The 21,976-nt window shown below is 37.8% G+C and overlaps 1 protein-coding gene across 10 annotated transcripts in view; it reads left to right on the top strand.

Moving 5' to 3' along the window:
• KIF21A (kinesin family member 21A) overlaps window positions 1-21,976 on the top strand; it is a 93,268-nt gene that overhangs the window by 33,539 nt on the left and 37,753 nt on the right. For 5 of the 10 annotated variants that reach the window (XM_032996189.2, XM_032996196.2, XM_032996194.2 and 2 more), the window contains exons 4-12: window positions 1,930-2,079; window positions 2,779-2,913; window positions 6,128-6,292; window positions 8,117-8,232; window positions 11,680-11,875; window positions 12,700-12,889; window positions 15,862-15,925; window positions 16,699-16,902; window positions 20,290-20,328. In XM_032996189.2, the coding sequence (XP_032852080.1) occupies window positions 1,930-2,079; window positions 2,779-2,913; window positions 6,128-6,292; window positions 8,117-8,232; window positions 11,680-11,875; window positions 12,700-12,889; window positions 15,862-15,925; window positions 16,699-16,902; window positions 20,290-20,328 (1,259 nt within the window). The remainder of the gene's footprint in view (window positions 1-1,929; window positions 2,080-2,778; window positions 2,914-6,127; window positions 6,293-8,116; window positions 8,233-11,679; window positions 11,876-12,699; window positions 12,890-15,861; window positions 15,926-16,698; window positions 16,903-20,289; window positions 20,329-21,976) is intronic. The other 5 variants (XM_032996193.2, XM_032996192.2, XM_032996197.2 and 2 more) reach the window with 1 other exon arrangement.

Raw genomic sequence — 21,976 nt, 5'->3', positions numbered from 1 at the left:
TGTGTGTTACAGTGCTAATGGTATGCGGAATTGCAGCAATTACAGCATATTTCAGATGAAATGTATGTACTAAAACCTGTCTTGTTTATCTAATTTAGAGAAAGGTTAAATGATGTATATAATAATTTCTCCCTTAACAAAATGTCACTTTTTTGGTAGATTGTTATTTTTATTGTACTAAGACTAAATAGGAGTTTTCCCAAAAAGAGTTTTTCCTGATTAGTTAGGTATTTTACTCTACTCTTTTGTCAGAAAGTATCTTCTTCCTCCCGTCTTATCTACCATTAAAGCTGGACTACATAAACAATAATAGAGTCATTGAACAAGTTGAAGCAAGGTTTTGTTTTGGAGTACCTTTGAAGTCTGACAGCTGGATAACTGTTGGGAATAGTGACTTCTGTTTGATACTTTCTTGCTTTTCTTTAGTTTTATGCAGTCTGCGTCTTAACTCCTTTTTTTCCTTCTAACTTTTCCAAAAGATAGGCATATGCAGTGCCATGCAATTGTAGGTTCATTGCCAAGGGTGCTATCTAAATTGTGGCATCAGTTTGCTTGCACTTAAAGGTAAAACGTTAGTAAGACAGCTCCTACTTAGAATATTTATGCCTAATACTTACATATAATTAGTTTTTAATATGTAAAGAATTAAAAGCATCACACTTGCAAATGCTGAGTCTCCTCTCAGGAATGGATTTTTCACTTGTGAAAGGAGAAAGCCTCTTCTTTCAGTGTATGAGAAAGTACATTGGGTGAATACAGATCTATTGCAGTGCTTTTTTGGCTTTTACCTAGGGACTTTGATCAGGGATTTAATCAGTCTGGCCTAAGCTCTGCTGAAGTGAATTGGTATAACCAAATTAAAGACACTGGAACTGTTCCAGTGTACATCAGCAGAGTCCTGAGCCATGATATTCCCAGTGGGACACTGCTTTTTTTTGGTGGGATTTTTTGATGTTTAGCCTGATGTCTTCAGTTGAATCTGAACACGTTTTCTAAAGCTCAGAACATTCTTATGAAATGATAATCCATCTCCTCTAACACCAATAATGACACAGTAACTTCTGATGTCTTTCCCGGTTCTGATATCATTTACTGACCGAAAAGTCTGATTGTGCTTAATGGTACTGAGTTGAAAGACTGATAAATCTATATGCACTTACCTTCAGGAGACCCAGTGAATGAGGCAGTAAACACTAGGCAGCCTGAAGCATGTAATAAATAGTTGATGTTGCTCATATGATTGTGCCTGAAAGTTGTAATTAAATCTGTGGCACTGAAGTGTAGGTATTATATGGAGGGAAGTAGAAAAGCCCTACTAAAGAAACTATGCCATAGTATTTTTGGCCTGCTGTGTAGTGTCTTTAAAAAGCAGCTTGCACAAAAACTGTTCTAAATTAAATTCCTTCCAGGGCAGGAACAGTGTATCTAAATGATAGAGAGACAGAATTATTAAGGTGTGGGAGAGGAGATGAGAAAAGGTGTGATGGCAGAGAGAGCAAGTGGAGTGAGTTTGAAGTGTTTGCAGGAGGGTGCAGCCAACCGAATCAACAGAACAGAAAAAAACCCCAAGGTCAAACCTGAAGGCAGCGGGTGCCTGCCAGAGAAACCACTACTGCTGTTCTGCTGGCATTGAGTGCCTCCCCTTCCCTGGTCCCACCAGAGAATTTTCTCCCAGATCTGATAATGTGGAGGAAGCTTCTGCTCCTTTGGGTGGCATAATTGTAAGGTGTGCAGGTGACTTAATTTGCAGCTGCTCTGTCTGTCATCCTATTGTCCCTGTAAGTTTGGATGTTCCACAGCATCCTTTTTTCAGAGCCTTGGCATTTTGATTTTTAGAACTTTGTGCCACACACAGATTCGTTAGTCTTTGGAGGAATTCCTTTCTAATGTAATATGTTTTGCGTTGTTGTTTTTTTTTTTTCTCCTCAGCTTTACAATGAAGAAATTCTTGATCTGTTTGATACCACACGTGATATAGATGCAAAGAATAAAAAATCAAATATTAAAATACATGAAGATTCAGCGGGAGGAATTTATACAGTGGGTGTTACAACCAGAACTGTGAATGGAGAATCAGAGGTGATAACTGAAAATAAATTACTCCGTAGCATACCAAGTACATTCTAAATATGTTGTGTGCATGTTTTGATAAGCAGTTAAAAGTAGAGGTTATGCTTGCTAACATCTGCATCTTGGACAATTTAGGTGTAAAATTTAGCTGAAATTTTAATTTTCTTTAGTTTCTGCGGCCTTAAATCTGATAAATTTTTGATATTAAGTTCATACTAATTTCACATAATGCTAGAAACAGACTTTTGCTGATAATATTTCTTCTGGGAGAGAAAATTTTGGCATGTGTGTAAATCTGATCTCCCAAATCCTTTTTATGTTATTTTTCCTGTGACAGGAAAGCTTTGCATGGTGACTGATGTGAGGTAAACTGCTGTTCATGTGCATTGAAAATCTGAATACCAATGTTATTGTACTGAAAGTTTTTATACAAAAAGTACAAAAATTGTACATTTTTGCCACAGGTGAATGGAAGAAAGATTGTCATGTAAAAAGAGGGGTACAAAGATTTCAGTGTTTTATTTCAGAAACCACAAAAAGAATAATTCTAGTTTGCTTATTTAAGAAACTTTGTGCTTTTTGGCATATAGGAACTGAAATAATAGCAAAGAGAAAAAAATGGCTTATTATGTAAAATGATAAGCATTGTAGGAACACTTTTTATTTAAACTGCAAGGTAATGCAATGTATTACTTGTCCGTTTTCTAGATGATGCAGTGCTTGAAGCTGGGGGCTTTGTCTCGAACCACTGCCAGCACCCAGATGAATGTTCAGAGCTCACGGTCACACGCTATCTTTACTATACACTTATGTCAAACCAGAGTCTGTCCTGCATTTAACACTGTATGTATCTTTGCTGTTATTAAACTTCAATTTAGTAACCATTTTTCAAACTGTGAATGTTGTTTTGGCAGCCACTGCTATTTGAATTGTGCTTAGCAAAGATGCTAGTCATCATTATGCTCAATGAATTTGCTAAGCATTATAATAATTTGATTTAATTTGTGTATATGTAACCATCCTCTAGCCAGAGGCAACCATAAACTGCAGCCTCTTACATGAACCTGCCCATTCTTTTCTAGCATTTTCTTCAGTATTTTGTTGCAACATACACAAGTAAGAAAGTTAAAATGTAATTTGTCTTTAATTGGGAAAGCGTTTTTAAGTGTCTTAATAGTTACTGGGTTGAAGCTTGCAGTCAGCTAACTGAAAATGCTTGGATATTCCAGATTAAGTGTTGGTATCCAACAAGGAGCAAGTAGAAAAGCATTTGAATCTGAGGCTTAATGTATGTCTCTTAGAGATACATTTGGCGTTCAGATGTGTTGTTATGTCTATGCACTTAACCTGGAATTCAAACTATGAATTTATGCGGAGCTTTTCTGTAGCAGATTTTGCATGTGCACCTAAATTATTAGTTGCTGTTGGTGTACCTTGTAAAGAGGAGAGTTCTGAATAGATGCATATTACTGAAAACTACAGTAGCTTCAGGGGGACTTAATTTGATTATTCTGAAGGTATCAAAATTTTAAAATAGTTTGAACTCCTAAGTATCTGGCTAGCATTTTACACATAGATATTGCATATTTAAGCATGTGGAACAGTGACTTGGATTTGTAATGCTTTTTTGGGCTGGGGAGTTGCTTTTTTGCCTTTTTCAACACTACAGATAATCATTTGCAGGCAAAATGAGGGTAGCTCCCTGAGCCTTTGTGCTATGCAGACCTGCTTTATACACCTGTTAAAACCACTTCTTTCTGCTTTCCACACTGAAATTGTGGATCCGGTGGTGCGGGCAGGGCAGCTGTCTGTCTGCTCACTCAGGAGGGACTGACTGCTATTACACTTGGATCCCAGACAGGGCACCTTGCTCACTGCTTGGAGGTTTTGTGGAAAACTGCCCGTGTAGCTGAGGGGTGAGAACTCATCCGGGAGCCTCATTTCCCACAGGGTGTCAGCTCAGAAACCCCCCTGCGCTGGTGCACTTCCAGCCTCCCCCAGCAGCAGAGCCACCCCCAGGGCTCTTGCCTGGCTCTGCCCGGCTTTTAACAGAGGCTTGTGTTAGAGGAATAGGTGGCCACCTTATGTCAAACTGTTTTGTTTCTCCTTTTCTGGGGAGACATGAACAAGCTAATATGGCTGTCTGGAGCTGGGCATTGCTGGCTCCTTCATCTGTGAAGACAGCACCCTCTTCTTTCCCTGTGGTGGTTAGGAGAGTAGAGGTTAGACCTGACGTTAGCCTCTGAACGCTCCTGGAATATAAATTAATACAAGCTATTATTGGGTGGCTAGGAGAGATGCAGCTCAAGTTTCTGTAGACAACAGTTTTGGGAGACCTTTGTTTCTAGGGCAACGCAGTTTCTCCTCCTCAGATGACAGTGTTGGCTGTGTCCCTCTGCGTGCAGTTGCCGGTGCCCGTGTGGGCAGGCAGCCAGGGCTGCAGTGCACAGACACGCTGCTCCTCACGCTGTGTTCACACCAGCCATGCTGCTCGGAAGTTTCTGGATGTACATTTGACTACTGAAAAAGCGAGAGTGAAACCCGTGCATTAATCATTACTTTGACGGCTGGGAAAGAGAATGTGGTCCCCAGCAGTATAAATGTCAAAATACCAGAAATGGTGATTTCCGTCTTGTGGAAGTGGCACAATTCCTGTTCTCTTTTGAAACTGCCACAAAAGGAGATCACTTAAGAAGCGTGAAATATTTAACTACCATGAGAACAGTTTGGTCTTCAGAGACATGCATTATCCTTCCCAGTAGTGAAGGGAGCTGTGGGCTGGCTGACCAAGGACGTGAAGATCGTTGCCACAGAAATCCTGAGGTTTGTTTTAAAGAAAAGCTGAACAATCTAGGCTTACTGTGATAGAAATTCCTAATAAAGCCTGTAGATTGGGCTTTATGAACGTTACAAATCCAGTCTACATTCAGTATATGCCTATTACATGCTACCGTGACAAGTAGGTAGAAATTGCCCTGTGATAGGTATTTTGCCAGGGAGGTCAAGAAGTGAGCGATTTAAATATTGTTCCTATTCAGTGTTGCTTTCCTGACAACAAGTCTAACTACTTAGACTGATTTACTAAGTTACTTAGAACAAAATAGAACTCCACAGTAATACAGTACAGCTACACTAACTGACAGAATAAAGCTTGGGATTAACTAATGAAAAAGGGTAATTTTGCTGCTGTGCTTTGGGATGTGAAGTGGGAGGAAGCCGAGGCTGGGCTACCTGCCCGTAGTGCCGTGCCTTCCCAGGCAGACTCTTTGTGCTGACCGAGGCGTGTGTTACAGCGTACTTGAGGGAGGGCACTTCCCTTGTTCCCTCTGATGTCTGTATTTTCTGGTCAAGTCAGAAGTGCTGGTGGAATGCTGGCTGCTAGGAGAACTGGCTTAAAAAATTCCTAAAATAAAGTTAAAGAATCATGCCACAGGGAAGCTGATGATGGGGATTAGAGAGATATAAAGTCAAAATATCTTTCGGTTATTTGGCAGGTTTATGAACTAAGGGGGCCTGGTAATTTTGGGGGGTAATAATAAGGTTTGTGGGTTGTGTGGGTTGTTGGGTGTTTGTTGTGTTTTTTTGTTGTTTGCTGTTTGTTTTGTTTTTTGGTTTTTTTTTTTTTTTTGGTTCTTGGGTTTTTTTTTTTTTTTTTTGGTTGGTTGGGTTTTTTAAAATCCATTTCCTCTGACAATTGATTTCAAGACTTGCATTCCAGGAGGGGTACAAATTTCCTTGCTCACCTTGCTGAAGGCTTGTATATTTTAATATATGTATCCCCCTGTTTCTCTGTTAAGAAATAATTACAGCTCATACTTAAAGTAATTGGTATTCACGTGCATCTAGAGCTGGGTCTTCAAGAACGATATGTTGGTACACAATAAAAATGGAGATATACTTTTGAGAGATATAGTTGTTATAAGCAAATGAATAAATAAGGAAGGAGTTGGACATGACAAGTAGGTAGTATTGTAAATAATTGTTGACTGAACTTTGCAGTAGACAAATGTTAATGTTAAAGATCTTACCAAGCTTTATGGGTGGTTCTTTATTTCAGGATAATGCCACTGATAACAGGATAATATCTGAATCTGAGATGAATGAATTTGAAACTCTTACTGCCAAGTTCCACTTTGTTGATCTAGCGGGTTCTGAACGGTTAAAGCGAACAGGAGCTACAGGAGAAAGGGCAAAAGAAGGCATTTCCATCAACTGCGGACTAGTAAGATTATACAACTTGTCTCCATAGGCTGTTGGTACCATCTTTTCTATCTTTTCAGATCACTTGTTTTTAGTAACCTGTAAAGTAGAAATGCATCATGTGCAGAACAAGGACTGTAGCATGAGATGTAACTGTGTACATTGATTCTTACTGGGTTCTGGCTTACTAACATTTTCTCTGTTGTATTAGACCCTAACTAGCAAATTATAGTACTTATACCTGTTGTGAAATATAGTTAGCTACTCTAACTTTTAAAAGATATTGTGGAGTTCTTTCACTTTTTTTATTTTTGTTTTTATTATTCTGTCAAGATCCACACAATTGGAGAACATCGCAAGCAGTTGGAAAGGAGTACATGCATGTAAAACATGAACAATGAATAAGCTTAGTTGATTAATTAATGCTGGTTCTTTATTATAATTATGAAAGATAATGTAAAACAATCATAGGCAAAACACTTCTAAATAGAAAGAAAACTTTTAATTAAATAAGCTACATAGCCAGTACACAGACAAAAAAAAACAAAAGGAAATTATGCTATAAATTAACTGTATTAAATGTTTTACTTTACTTTTGAGTGTGGTTAAGTAAATGTTAAGCTGGTGATTATCAGTGGAAATTGTAATTTCATGCCTTTGTTTTGAGCTACTTGGCTGTGTGGAGGCTCAGTGCAATTTTCTTTTAAAGAGGCAAAAATACATATATATTTTGTATATGAAAAGATGTCTTCTGGTCTAGTGTGTAGTACCAGAGAGGTATTCTGCAACTAGAACTTTCTTAGTGATTGTCTTGCTGTCATGACAGTGGTTATATTCTGTAGTTATTCTGGTTATATGGAAGAGCAAGATAATTCAGTTCAATTTCATCATTGTTATTCGCACAAAGCCAACAGAAATTTGGCGGTTTAGATGGCACAGATGTATCCTTAACAAATAGGATACAGAATGCACTAAGGTAAAAATCAGTGTGATAAAAGTAATATTTTATATGATCACAAAACTCTCATTTACAGTGAATTCCAGCCCTCAGCTTTGGGAAACAGATTGGGAGTGATTTAAACACTTCAAAGCAGTCACAGAATGTGGCGTATACACAGTTCTTCAACTGCTGGATGCAGTAAGACCATTTTCAAGACTAAGAGCTGGCTGTACAGGGTGCCATCTAGAGGAATGTTCTTTAATTTGGCATGTGATTTGAAGTACGTGCAGTTGCACATTAAAAATAATTTTACAGCCAAATGCTAGGTTGTTTATAAACATGAATTAGAACCTTTTAGCAATGAACTAGGATAGCCATGGACTACATAATTTCAAGCCTTAAATGCTTAAACCTTTATTAGACATTCCTTACGGAATATCTGTAGATGTAGTAAATACTGTTTTTTTTTATATTAATGCCCCATATTTTATTCTAGATCTAGCATAAAGCAGATTGATAAAATTAATTTTAAAAAGAATATAGCTACTGCTAGAAGTAGAGATCAACTTTAATAATCATTGAAAGTAAATGTTTGTTACATGAAGTAGTTCTAACTTTAGTTTGTGACTGACATGAGATATCAACAGATACTTCACACAAATTATGCTAAGCACTTAGCACTTGCAGATAACAGACTGCAAGTCGTCTGTTTCAATGCTGATACCTCAAAAGTTTATAGATGTCAACTGTAAAATATAAAAATCTTCAGAAATAATTTTTAACGTTAACTTTCTGGAGCATATTATTTTTTTCACAATATGCAGACCTCAGTTTTAACTGTTTTTAACATAAAGCTACTCAGGAACTGATTTTAACTTGTGTGTTACATGACTTGGTGTTTTATAGCTGGCACTTGGCAATGTAATAAGTGCATTGGGAGATAAAAGTAAGAAGGCAACTCATGTACCATACAGAGATTCAAAGCTTACAAGGCTACTTCAAGACTCTCTTGGAGGAAACAGGTATGAAAACTAGAGCATTTTATGTATTTCATTGTGAATGAGTACATAATCTTCAGAAAGTAAGATAAACATTAAACATTGATAAAAATAGCTATTCTTTTTGTTGGAGGGAGGTTCCACAGGTAAATTGCTATCGTGATAGAAAAAGCTAACGTTGCAGGGAAAAGACTTCTGAAGAGAATTTTTGCAGTGCTATTGTAGCTTTAATAGACATGAGACTTTGAGTTACTTGGAAGTCACTGTTTCCAGGATGGTCCTTTCCATGAAGACATCTTCAGACTGTAGATAGCATAAATGGCAAACTTTGTTATTGTATTATAGCCTTATTAATTACAGCATAATTTAAAGCTGTGATGAGTTTCTATTTCAGAGGGGTTTTTGTTTTTTTTTTTTTTTTTTTTTATTGGCACTTAATTGCTTGCTCTAATTGCCATGCACAGGAGCTTGGAGTCAGCTTACCATAGGCACTGCTATATTTTTAAGTTTGTATATCTCAAGGCATGGTGCATTTTTCCAGTTACCTAACTTTAGTTTGGAGCCTAATAAAAACAAACTAGTGTATCACCAGGATTGTTTGTATGAACCTGTTCTGTATACCTGCTATGCATACAAGGAAGAGAGGCTTTGGCTTCTGGAAGCTCTCTCTAAGCAAACATTAACAAATTTGTTAAAATGGCACAAATTTTGTATTTGTAACATTAACATGTTCAAATACAAAAGGGACAGTAGTTGATTATTGTTTTAGCAAGGTAGTACTGTTATTCCTCTATTTAGTCCAATCTGGCTGACTGCTCTTTTTTAGGAGTGTAGGAAGTTTTCTGGGCATTTCACAAAGGAATAGGGAGAAGTGGAAGAGAATTTGTGTTGATTTGGTCTATTCTTTAGAGAGATGACCTTGCAGCACTGCAGTGTGAGGAAAAGCAGAGCTGAACAAAACAAAGTAAAGGCTAGAATTTTGAGAAGTGCTTGAGAGGAAGAAACTCAAGAATTATGGAAAAATCATCAGAAATCAAGAGCATAGCTCTTCTAAGCTCTCTCTTGAAATAACTACAAATATCATTTATTGACTAAAGTTTATATAAAATACACTAGCTAATGAGAATTCTTTCAAATCGCTTCTAAAATTGCACTTCTGTTAAAATATTACTTTGAATCGAAAATATTTTCGAGTCTTACAGCTCCACTGCTCCCCCTCCTGTTCTTCAGGGGAATTCGCATAGCTTAGTGTACAATGTACAGCTAGCAAACGCTGTCCCAGAGCATTTTCAAGGATATTCAGTTACATACTTTCTGTTTGCCTCTGACATTAAATTTGTGGACAGCCCCATCCACCTATTTTTATATGTTATGTACATGCTGAGAGATGTCAAATTAACAGTTTGTTGTTAAGGAAGAATTATACATATTAACACAATTTGAATAATTTCTTATCTATGCTTTGGCAACCAAAAAGTGAGGGAAAGCTAAATTTTAATAAATATGTAATTTTTCTCCTGGGAAATCAAATTATTAGATTTCTGTTAGCCTTCCAAATTCCACCCTAGGTATTACAGTCCACATTATTGTTTCTCTTTTACAAATAATTTAAAAGGATTTACTAGTAGTGATTCAGGTTAGATTGCAGTGAGTCCTGAGTTAACAATGATGAAATCATTGTATCATTGTACTATTCTGACTATAATAATGATTTTAAATATAATGCTGTAACAGTTCTGAAGCAGCATTTAAATATTAATACTTCTTGAATTATTCAAGTAAGAATGTGGAGTATTAGTTTATTCTGAAAGGATTTTTATGATGTATAATATGAAAAATTAAAAGTTTCATAACTTCTGGGGTAGAGGAAGCAGCTTAAAGAAGTAGTAAAATAAAGGGAGTAGAACACTTCTAAAAAACCCTAGGTCGTAATACAATTCAGATAGGAAGGTGGTGTTCAAGTTGTTCAGTTTTCAAGACAGACACCTAGCAGAACCAGTCCTCTGAGGTTTAGAAAAGTAATCACATTCTCAACTGAAAGCACAAGTAGTCCTGATGTCAGAATTAAAAATTTGTTCTTAATCTCACATATTCCTATCTTGAGGACTAAACTCAAACGTTTTTGCGAACTGACACAGAGATACGCAGGAGGTCTGAAGAAGAATTGCTGAAACTGAATCTTCCTTGTGTCCTCAGGCTAGTTACTCTTTCCAATATAGTTTCCCAATGTGTATGGTGAGGGTAATTGTTTGCCTCACAGAGCTGCAGGGATTAGTTTGTTTGTCTCAGTCTGAAATTATGGGAAGTGAGGATCAGAATTCAGTCTGCTTAATGCAGATATTGCTCCATTGTCCTAGAGACAATGCATTCTTCCTAACGCAACCACCTAAGCTTTAATGTACAACAGAAGATAATTCCTCTGAAGCCTATATGGGAGTACTCAGTCCATCAAATGTAGGTGTTTTCCCCTGCCTGTTGAGAATTTAGGCCATGGAGGCACCTTCAGCTTCAACTCTGGTTCAGACCCCTCTAGGCTGTTCTCATCTGATGTGAAATGAGTGCGCTTCAGGGAGCGACGGAAGGGACGCTTGTTTTTCCAGCTGCCTGTGGAAAGATGAAACCACTTGGTTGGAATGAATTTTTTTTTATTATTATTATTTTTCTGCTTTTGTCCCACTGGTTCTTGCTTGTCTTTCTGCTCAGTTTTTCACTATGTTCTCACCCTGCATATCCTGTGATGGGCTGGCTAGAGGGTGTTGTAGGAACCCAAAAGGAAGATGACAGTTCATAGCCTTCTTAGGCCTAGAGCTCTGGTCCTGCTACTTTTTGTGGAAATGCTCTATGCAGTGGTGTACTTTATTCAGTGTTTCATAACGGTTATAGCCAGATGTACTGAGTGTAGGTACTAGCTTTTGGGCTTCTGTTGGAGAACATGGGATAATTTGCAGTGGAGAATTTAGGCAGTTTGGACCTTGGTAGAATCAGAGGTAGAGAACGGGTACCTTAGGCAGTTGTGCACATGCATACACAGCTAAAATGAGCATTCAGGCAGACTTCAGATTAAGTAGGTAGGCACCTCAGGGATTAGAGGCAGTCCTGACAGCTGCGTGATCTAAACCACTGTCTAGGACGTTAGGCTGATACTAAGTTCCTAAATCTCAGTTTATGTATGTTTAGGCAAACTGAATATGATTCGAAAAACATTTTTAGGAACATCAGTTAATTGCTTTTATAATTTTACATGTAGAACAACTAATAATCTAGCATCTCCTATGCTGTGCCAAGGTGATACAAAATGTAAGTGCTGAACTTAGTGGTTGACAGTCTTCTACTGTGAATTAGATCAAGGAATATTTTCACAAACATTGTGAAGTCACTGTTCTTATTTCACCTTCTACCCGAAGACCTGTTAGCTTCTCTCTACTCTTTTTGTTCTTGATCTGTAATGCTGACCTATGTTTCTAACTTCAGTCAAACGCTCATGATAGCGTGTGTGAGCCCTTCAGATCGAGACTTCATGGAAACGTTGAACACACTAAAGTATGCCAATCGGGCACGGAACATCAAGAACAAGGTGATGGTTAATCAGGATAGGGCTAGTCAACAAATAAATGCTTTGCGCAGTGAGATTACACGGCTACAGATGGAACTCATGGAATACAAAACAGTAAGTTTATCCTCTTAGAGTATCTTCTGCCTTGAAAAGTTTATAGTTCTACAGCTTGTTTTTCTGTTGCCTACTTCCACTTCATACGCTAAAAAAAATCTGAATAGCAACCCTAACTTGTAGCACTTCTGATTCCAGTGATTACCAGATGTTTTTAGAAAACTTTAATTGCATCCCCAGAGAAAATATACTTCGATGAATGCCAATGATGTCAATAGATGCTGTATGGTATTTTCTTTTTGAAAGGCAAAAATTGACCTTGTCATGCTCAGCAATGAGAAATAGTCACTTCCAAAGCAAAAATGACCACAATTTAGATTGGTGCATAAATTAATGTGTACAGTTATTGTGTATTGTTTTTAAAAACTTACACATCTTCAAAAATTTGTGTTTTAAAAATAATTTTTAAATCATATAAGGCAAATACTCAGACTACAATATGCCCACTTCTTTCTGACATTTTAAACATTTTTGGTAATAAATGTGATTACTAAACTGTGTTATCCTCCTTTGTTTTCCTTGAGATAGAATCCTGATTTGATAAAGAATTGTCTTATCATCTCATTTCTTAACCTCTTCAAGAACTTGTACTTCAGACTAAGGTGGAATTACACAGCACTGAAATGCTAAGGTGTTGGCCAGACATCAATGGTTTGAAAACTACCCATTTATCCACTGTTTTAAACTTTTTGAGAGAAGATTATCTGTTGCTAAAAGAGTCTGTTTGGAATGTCAAGTAATCTGTGGATTGCTTTTGCGGAGTTAAAAATTTTTCATGTGTAGATCAGTCTTCAGTAGTAATAAAATATATTTACTTTCTCAAGGGAAAAAGGATTATAGATGAAGAAGGTGTTGAAAGCATCAATGACATGTTTCATGAAAATGCAATGCTGCAAACAGAAAACAACAACCTGCGTGTTAGAATTAAAGCAATGCAAGAAACGATTGATGCACTGAGAGCCAGAATAACGCAACTTATGAGTGATCAGGCCAACCAAGTGCTAGCCAGAGCAGGTATGCTGCGGCTGTGTTGTGTGTAAACTGCTTCATATGCTCAGTAAACTTAAATCTGCTATATGTTCTTGCTTCATGGGTACCTTGGAATGAAGTGATGCCTTTGTAACAGTAATGTAGGACATCCTTTGGCCGGTATAGGCCCCCATCTGATTGATTCTTCTGTTTCTGGAGACTTGTTGTCATGGTGTGAGTGCAGCCGCTTGATCACTCCTTCCCCCTTAGGAATGAGAAGGAGAAAATACAACAAAATGCTTGGGAATCAAGACATGGACAGGGAGGGTTGACTCACCTCTTATGGACATGGGCAAAAGACAGATTTCTTGGGGAAGGAAAAGAACATCTATTTACTTCAAACACTACCACCCCTTAACAGAGCAGAACCATGACAAGCATTACCACATCTTAAAAACACCCTTCCCCCCACCATCCCATCTTCCCAGTCTCAGCTTTGCTCCTAATTTCTCTACATCCTCCCCATCCAGTGGGGCAGAGAAGGGGAGTTGCGGTCAGTCCTGCTGCTCCCTCCTCTGGGGTAGGACTTCTCCCACCCTTCCCAGCATGGGGTCCCTCTCACAGGAGACAGTCCTCCATGACCTTTCTCCAACAGGAGTCCTTTCCACGGGCTGCAGCTCTTCCTGAGCTGCTCTACTGCGGGTCCCTCCTGCATGTTGCAGTCCTCCCAGTGCCAAACTACAACAGCGTGGGCTTCCCACAGAGTCCTGGCCTTCTTCAGCTGCAGCCACCTGCTCCATGTTAGGATCTTCCACAGGCTCCAGATTGGCATCTGCTCCACTGTGTACCTCCATGGTGTAGGGGAACAGCTTGCCCTCTCACCACAGGCTCCAGAGGAGTCTCTGCTCTGGTGTATTTCCACGCCCCCACCCCCTTCTTTCTTCCACTGACCTCTGTGTTCATATAAATGTCTTCTTCAGAACTCCCACTTCTTCTCCCACGTTCCCCTTAAATACATTATCGCAGAGGCACAGCTCCTGTCCCTAATGGGCTCAGCCTTAGCAAGAGGTGGGTCTGACTTGGAGCCAGGAGAGCTTTGAGAAGCTCCTCACCTCCCTGCTCCCCCCAACACATTCCACCTCTTACCTCTGTGAATCATGTGTTTAAGAACTGTGACTAAAATCCACATTCATTACAGAAGACAATACTCACAAACTTCCTTCACATCAACACAAAAAACCAAACCAAAACATAAAGCTTACCCACACTAAAAGTAGTATCATCACAATACTGGAACACAATCCACACCATCTACCCTTCATCCCTCCACCACACTTATAACAACAGAAATTCCCATGATTATTCTGTTAACACCATTCAGTCTGTTTTGCCCATTACATCTCTCCATTATTAGCATTACCTTATGTTCCTCTGCCCCCCACATTGGGCACCACAAGGGCCTGTCCTAGTTTGAGCCCAGAGGGCAGCTGAGCACCATGCAGTTTCTTGCTCATTCCCTCCCCCCTCAGGAATGGGAAGGAAAAAGTACAACACAATGCTTGGGAATTGAAATAAGGACAAGGTGGGGTGACTTACCCATTATGGTCATGGGCAAAAGCCAGACTCATTAGGGGAAGGAAAAGAACATCAATTTATTTGAAACACCACCACTTAACAAACAGCAGGACATTGAGAAGTATAACTGCATCTTTAAAACACCTTCTCCCCACCATTCCCTTCTTCCCTGACTTAGCTTTGCTCCCGATTTCTCTACCTCCTCCCCATGTCTGTAGCAGTGCAGGGGGGCATGGAATAGGTGTTGTGGTCAGCCCTGCTGCTCCTCCCTCTTCCAGGGGAGGATTTCTCCCCCTCTTCCTCTGCCCTGCTTCATTATGGGGTCCCTCTCACAGGAGACAGTCTTCCATGACCTTTCTCCAACAGGAGCCCTTTCCATGGGCTGCAGCTCTTCCCAAGCAGCTCCCTTGTGGGTTCCCCCTGTGTGTTGCAGTCCTCCCAGCTGAACTACAACAGCGTGGACTTCCCACAGAGTCCTGGCCTTCTTCAGCTGCAGCCACCTGCTCCATGTAGGATCTTCCACAGGCTGCAGGTGGGCATCTGCTCCACTGTGTACCTCCATGGTGTAGGGGAACAGCCTGCCCTCTCACCACAGGCTGCAGGGGCATTTCTGCTCTGGCTCACCTCCATGCCTCCTCCTTCTCCTGTCTTCCAATGACCTCAGTGTTCACATAGGTGTCCTCCTCACAACTCTCACTCCTCCTCCCCAGGTTCCCCTTCTTAAATACTTTATCTCCGTGCCGCAGCCACCCTCACTAATTGACTTGGCCCTGGCGAGAGGCGGGTCTGACTTGGAGCTGGTGGAGATTTGAGAAGCTTTTCACAGGGGCCACCACTGTAGCCTCCTCCCATGCTACCAAAAACCCTGCTACACACACAGACCCAACACACTTCTATTAATAGAAATAGTTTAGTACACTGATTTGACTCTTCAGTTAGGACTATGAGCAGCATGAAATGTGAAATAATACCTTTGGATGGGAATTACTTGTATGCTTAGTTATAAATGGACTTAACTATTTTGCTTTGGATGAGGACCTTGAACGCAGATGAGTGAATATTGGCTTGCTTTCCACCTCACAGAATAATCAACCAATTGATTTACCATGACTGCATTGTTCTTTTTGTGTGCTGTTTGTCAGATAACTTTTGATTTATGGTACATGCATTGTTGAAAGGTGCTAATATTGAAAATAAGTGAAATATAAAATGGTACTTGTAAGAATTCTGATCTTATGATACAGGGGAACCAAAAACTTAATGCAGCTTAAAGAGCAAATATATTTTACAAATCAGATAAGATTTAAATGTGTAGCCCATACGACTGTTTCTCTTTGCTGGTACTTTCTGCATATTAGCTGTGTTCAGATATTTATACTGTTACAATCCTTTCTTAACCTTTCTCTTCCACCCTACACCCCCTTTCTCTCTGTCCTTTAAAGGAGAAGGAAATGAAGAAATTAGCAACATGATTCATAATTATATCAAGGAAATTGAAGATCTCAGGTATTTGCATAAGATGTATTTGAACAATTTTTATTAAAATAAACAAATAAATTAGAAGTGTTAGTGAGTAAGTACTTAAGCTGTTTTCTTGTGTGGGGATTACTGTAGGACCATGCTCCTTCGGCCTCTGAGACCATCTGGTGTTGCTCCTGGCCACAAAAATTAAAATGTTAAGGGTGAAGCTGACAATAGAAATAAAAGTAAGATGTTGCCTAAATAACGATGATGACTTGATATTGTTGCAAAAAGGACAGTAAATCTTGGAAAGATTGTTTTATAACTTCATAACCTTGTATACAAGTGATAGTAGTGAGAAATTACATGTTACAATTTAGCATTTTAAAAAAACCACCATCTGCTTTCTTTTTAAATTAAAAAGTATTAAATATTTTAGATATTTTTATTTCTCTATTTCTTGGAGGTGTATCATGAAAAAAAAAGCTAAAGATTTTGTGTAGCTTTCATGCAATGTGTATATATTTATAGTATATGCAGATATATATCTGTACATATATCCGTATGTATATTTATACAGACATTTATATTTATATGTATTCTGTCTAGGGTATACGATTAATGTATAATATACATAACTTGTGTAAAATGATCTCCTCAAGGGATTTACTACAGTTGTATTCTGTGGGACTTCACCTTGGCTTGTAGTTTCTTTTTAAACTGAAGGTAATGCATTGCAGTTACACATGCGTACAGTATACATCTCTTTCATTAGCATTGCTTGTGATTCATGATCTACAATTATTCTTTTTTTTAAGAGCAAAATTATTAGAAAGTGAAGCAGTGAATGAAAATCTTCGACGCAATTTGTCAAGAGCTTCAACAAGATCCACGTACTTTGGTGGACCATCAGCATTTTCTGCTTCTATGCTTTCTTCAGAGAAAGAGACAATGGAAATTCTAGATATAGCCAAGAAAGATCTAGAAAAGCTGAAAAAAAAAGAAAGGAAAAAGAAAAAGAGGTGGTGTATGAATTATAATGTTTTTTGTTTTCTCTTTATTAGTAAAGAAGTGTATTTTTTTAACCACTGAGACTTTAAAATTCACTCATGGTTACTGTGTGGGTTTGGATCCTGAACTGCTGTTCTTTCAAACCTCTTTATACATTGAAGTTATAGGTGTTTTTCTTTTGCATCTTTTCTTCCAGTGAAGTATGCAGTATTTATAGAATGAACATCTCTGTTGTAATGAATTTTTCTAGATAATTATACACAATAGTAAAAGCACAGGTGCTCTCCATAAATTTTGATATTTAATAAAATTTTTTTTAGTCATCTGAAATTCAACAGAAGCTTTCAAAAACCAAAATTATAAACTTTTTTATACTCTATGTCAAAACTGAAACAACTTTCTGAAGAAAAGATATTCTGAATAGCTGGGAATTCTTCGGTAGTTCTTGGAATGGCTTCTTTTGCTTTTTCTTCTGCTTTTATGAATGTTTTTAATTTAAGTTTTCCTAATTCTCTGCAACATCATGCTTTGCTGTTTTTCGCTGTTCAGCTTCTCATCTAATACAATGCTCACAGACATTGATATAAATGCCTGTTCAGACATCAGTTAGTACAGCAAGGATCTGTTTGTGTACTCTGAGACTTTGATTCCGTTAGAGATCTTTCCCTTTTTCTTGAAATTTTCTGCACTTCTTATCTATTACTCTTTCTACTAATGGCCCTGTAAACTACTTCTACAAGTTAAGAGTAAAATTAAAACAGTATAAGCCTGAAATAAAGTATAAAGTAGATTTGAGTTAGTGTTATCTCCAGTTTGAGGTTCTATATCTATAAAGCCATTCACCACACAAATGTCTAATACTTTAGAGGACTAGATTCTTCCTTTGCATATAATTTTTCGGGAGACTCATACTTCTATGGGAATTTTGATAGATTTTATGTCTCATGTTTGTAGGAACTTGAGGGGAGAATGGAAGTATTAAATGAAACAGAATTTTCTGTCCTCTCTTCAGCCAAACACTTCAGAGTGTTCTTTAATTAAATACAAAACCAAACCTCTTTGTTCTGGTATGTTCCAACACATTTTAAAATCAAGCATGCATTTAAATGCACATTTAGACTCCCGGCTGTTAGGTTGAGGCCCGAGTATTAGGTAGCAGACAGGATTGTGACCAAAAAACAGATAAAAGTTGCTACGTGTATTGAATAGTATCTCTCATTGTTGGAGATGATCACTTTTAAAAAACATTTGGAAGTTTTACCTCACATACAGTAGTAAGTAAAACACATGATTGTTCTTTGTTTGTTTGTTTGTTTCTGAAAGAAACTTCTGCATTCAGTCACACTTGCTCACACCAGGACATCTTGTGAATGGGATAGTCAAGTGGTCTTATCCAGAAGTAGAGACTACTTATCATAAACTATTTTTGAGATCAGTTTTCTATCCTAGCATTATAGAATTATAGAACCATAGAAAAATTTAAATTGGAAGAGACCTCTTGATGGTCCAGCCTCCATATTAAAGTGGGTATTGTGTTCTATAGAATGGGATCATATTCTTCAAAGTGCTAATAAGGTTTGAATCTATCTACTGACCTGTCTGCAGACTGCTTTGTAATAAGTATTTATAAATTTCTGAAGTGCATGTGTTAGAAAAATTTTTTAGAAGCTAAGGAATGTTAGAATTTGAGGGATTATGCATATAGCCTGTCATACTTGTTACCTGCAGAGTGTTTCTGTCTAGTTAGTGAAATGCAAAGTCTGTGTTCAGGATATATCACTGTGAATTTTTATTCTATTGAAATTTCAGGAATTGTCAATAGGTATGCTAATGTATCGCAAGGGGACAACTTACTCTGCAGTTTGGTAGGGATTCTTTGCTCTACTTCTGTCTTCTACAGGCATTTATCTGCTTTTACTGTACTATTTCATTTTAGGGTTGCTGTTCTTTTAAAATAATCTAACTAGCATTTTCCTATTAAAATGGGATCGGTAAGCGTAGTTACTATTTCTGCCCCATCTACTACCTTCTTGATCTGTTTATTTCCTGGTTATGGGTCAGTATGATGAAAGATGCATAATTTTAAGTACATGTAATTAACTAAATTGTTGTGAACTAGCCTGAAGATCTAAGAGCCAGTTTCTGAATAAGCAGCAGGTATGTACTGCTATATATCTGTAGCCTTTAATAAGCATCCGTCATAAAGTTTATCAGAAACATTTTACACAGCAGTAAAGTTTTGGCTACTGAAATACTGACGTGCTTGACTGGGCTGTCCTACAGTGTGACCTACTCACCAGAAGCCTCAGAGCAAATCTCCCATGTCCCTTTCAATTGTTAGTCAGCCTTACGTACCTGGTAACCTTTTTTGACTGTTGTATTTTGACTTCCATAACCATTTATTAAACTAAATTAGTGATAAAATTACATGGGATTAGCTCCTACCTGATACTGAAGGAAGATGGCAGGCAGTATAAGGTAAAAAGGCAGCAAAAGCTCTTGCTCAAAACTTGCTCATAATGGGAACATGAGGAATTTCAGTAGTTGTTGAAATTTAAGTCATCTCTACACTTATATAAATCATGCAGACATTTATTTACTGATAAATCCACATTTATTCAAGAGGAAAAAAGTACAAGTAAAAACACTAACACTTTGTCCATCTCATAGCTTCTGATGCATATGTTTTGTTAATTTATTAAAAAAATAACAAGCAATCATTGGCATGTACTTTCTGAATCCCAGAAAAATAACCTGCAATCTTATTTTTATTTAAAAACAAACAACAAAATGCCAAACCAAAAAATTAATGTGGTTTGAAGATTTCTATATGAATTATATTCAGAATATATTATTTAGAATATTAGTACTAAAAATTTCTCATTACTATTTTATATTACAATATGTTATCAGCATATATAAAACGAGTGCATTGTTTTTTCCTAATATATTTCTGAGGATATATAACTGTTCAATGGCAGTACTTCTTGCAATTTTCAGTATTTTACCTGCCAATTTTAAGTGGCAAAAGCAGAGAAAGCTTTCTTTAGAATGAAGAGATTTTTTTGAATTCATGTTAGAAATAATTCACAAAATTAAATATATTTTCTATATCTAAAACTTACTCCGTAGTGCAAGTTGAATTTATAATTGTTGACAGTGGCAGATTAGTTAATCAACAAATGCTTCTTCTTTGTTTTCTATTTACTCTCCAACTGTGCAAAATGTATTGCCTTTTTACGACTTGTTGTCTCTTGATGGTATCTTTTAAAATTTCATTTTAAACTCCGCAAGCTCATATATATCATTTTTTTACCTTCTTATCACTTTTGCTTTTCACTGTCTGTTTTGTCCTTCATTGGCTTGGCCTTCCAATACTGTACCTCGTGCTTTTGAAGGCTACAGAAACTTGAGGAAAGCAGTCAAGAAGAAAGAAGGTTGGAATATTTCCCAGGTTTTTAATTACCTGTCATTTCAATTAACTGGTTGTCATACATGAAAGAAGTTGGGCAGATTCATAGGTACTTCAAGAGTAGTTCATTTGGCTTTTCAAAATTCTTTCCAGTGTTTTGACTTTCAACAAGTATTTTAACTGGAAGAAACCTCTGTTGTAGAATTGAGGTTGACTCCGCGATTGCATAGTGTTGAGCAGGCGTTTGTGGGGAGGTGGTACCCTTGGAAATCATTATAGAATTAAGTAGATTTCTTTCTTGCATGACCTGTATAGAGTGAAAGGCAGGAGGAAGGTGCAGTAGTTCATGTAGTATGAATTATATAGCAGGCAGTATACGATAATAATAATTTTGTCATGTGAGATCAGGAAGATCTTGGACCTTCACACATTAGTTAAGTCTGCTTCTTTTATTTTTGAAAGCATGTGATTGAAGCCTTGACCATTCCTTTTGTTCAGTTTCAGCCAAAGCAGTAGGTTAAGTGGTTAGTCATAGAGAGCAGTTAAGTTGAGGCCTCTAAAAAGAGAAATATACTGTCATTAAAAATGGAAGGAGCTTTTATTTTTCAGCTGTCTAATTTGAAGCAAAAATCCCCCACTGACTTCATGCTGATTATGTGAATCCACAGATCGGTAGCACACAAATTAAGCAGTATAGTTCTGCCTGGGAGAGCTGCTGGCTCTCCTTCCCCCTCTCTCTCCCCTTTATTAGGCAGAACACAAATTCTCTGTAGTGGTGAGCTCCATGCTGTGTGCAGAAGGGGAAGTGGAGATTTGCCTCAATCTGCATGAAGATTGCAGTTAAGATCTGTTACCATTTAGGCTTATTGACCAACATAAACTAGAACATGTTGTGGGCTGAGTGAGATGAGAATCTGTGGAAACGAGATTACGTGGCTCAGTGTTTCCTGTTTAGCTTTTCTGTACAAATCTGGTTAGGCTTTTTACTTCCAGCCTCCCCAGCTGCTGTATGGATTCAGACAGTCCAAGCAAAAGCTTTTTGCCTTGCTCATGGTCAGCTGTAGCTGGATTTGGTTTCACTGGTGATGAGTGGGGCAGAAGGAACCAGTTAGCATTGAACAAAAAATCATGTGTGCACAGAAGCACTGTGTTACTTAACTGGCACTCTTCAGAGTAGAGCTCTGTTCTAAAGGTGGTTTTAAGTGTCACTTGTCAAATTATAGTGTCTTATGTCTGAACGTTTCTTGTTGTTGCACTGAGTATTGGATTTGTCTAAGAGTTAGACCTCAAGTCTGAGCTCCTTTTGGTGTCAGTGGAGGAAGATGTACATTTTTAGTTACCCTGCCTGATCAGTGGCAGCACATAACTTTCCAAACTTTTATGCAGCTTAAGTTAGGTTAGGTGGATTCTACATTATGTAATCCTAACCATGCTTTTTTTGTTATTACCCCTCTATGGTGTCTAGCCCTGTTCTATCACTATTTCCCACCTATTTGGGATGGTTTGGGTTTTACACATGTAGCACTAGAGGGACTGACATTTGATCTGTGACAATTTGCAGGGTGCCGTTGACTTTTGAATTTTAAATTTGTATGTGATGTCCAAATGTGCACGTAACGTTAAAACTCATCCTAATGGCTAATACACCAAACCTTTAAAACAAAACCAAAAAA

This window comes from Tyto alba, unplaced genomic scaffold (genome assembly GCF_018691265.1).
Source record: "Tyto alba isolate M040663 unplaced genomic scaffold, T.alba_DEE_v4.0 Super-Scaffold_2, whole genome shotgun sequence".
In the NCBI taxonomy this organism is placed as follows: Eukaryota; Metazoa; Chordata; class Aves; order Strigiformes; family Tytonidae; genus Tyto; species Tyto alba.
Note: the sequence above shows the minus strand (reverse complement) of the source record. Positions and strands in the feature narration are given on the sequence as shown.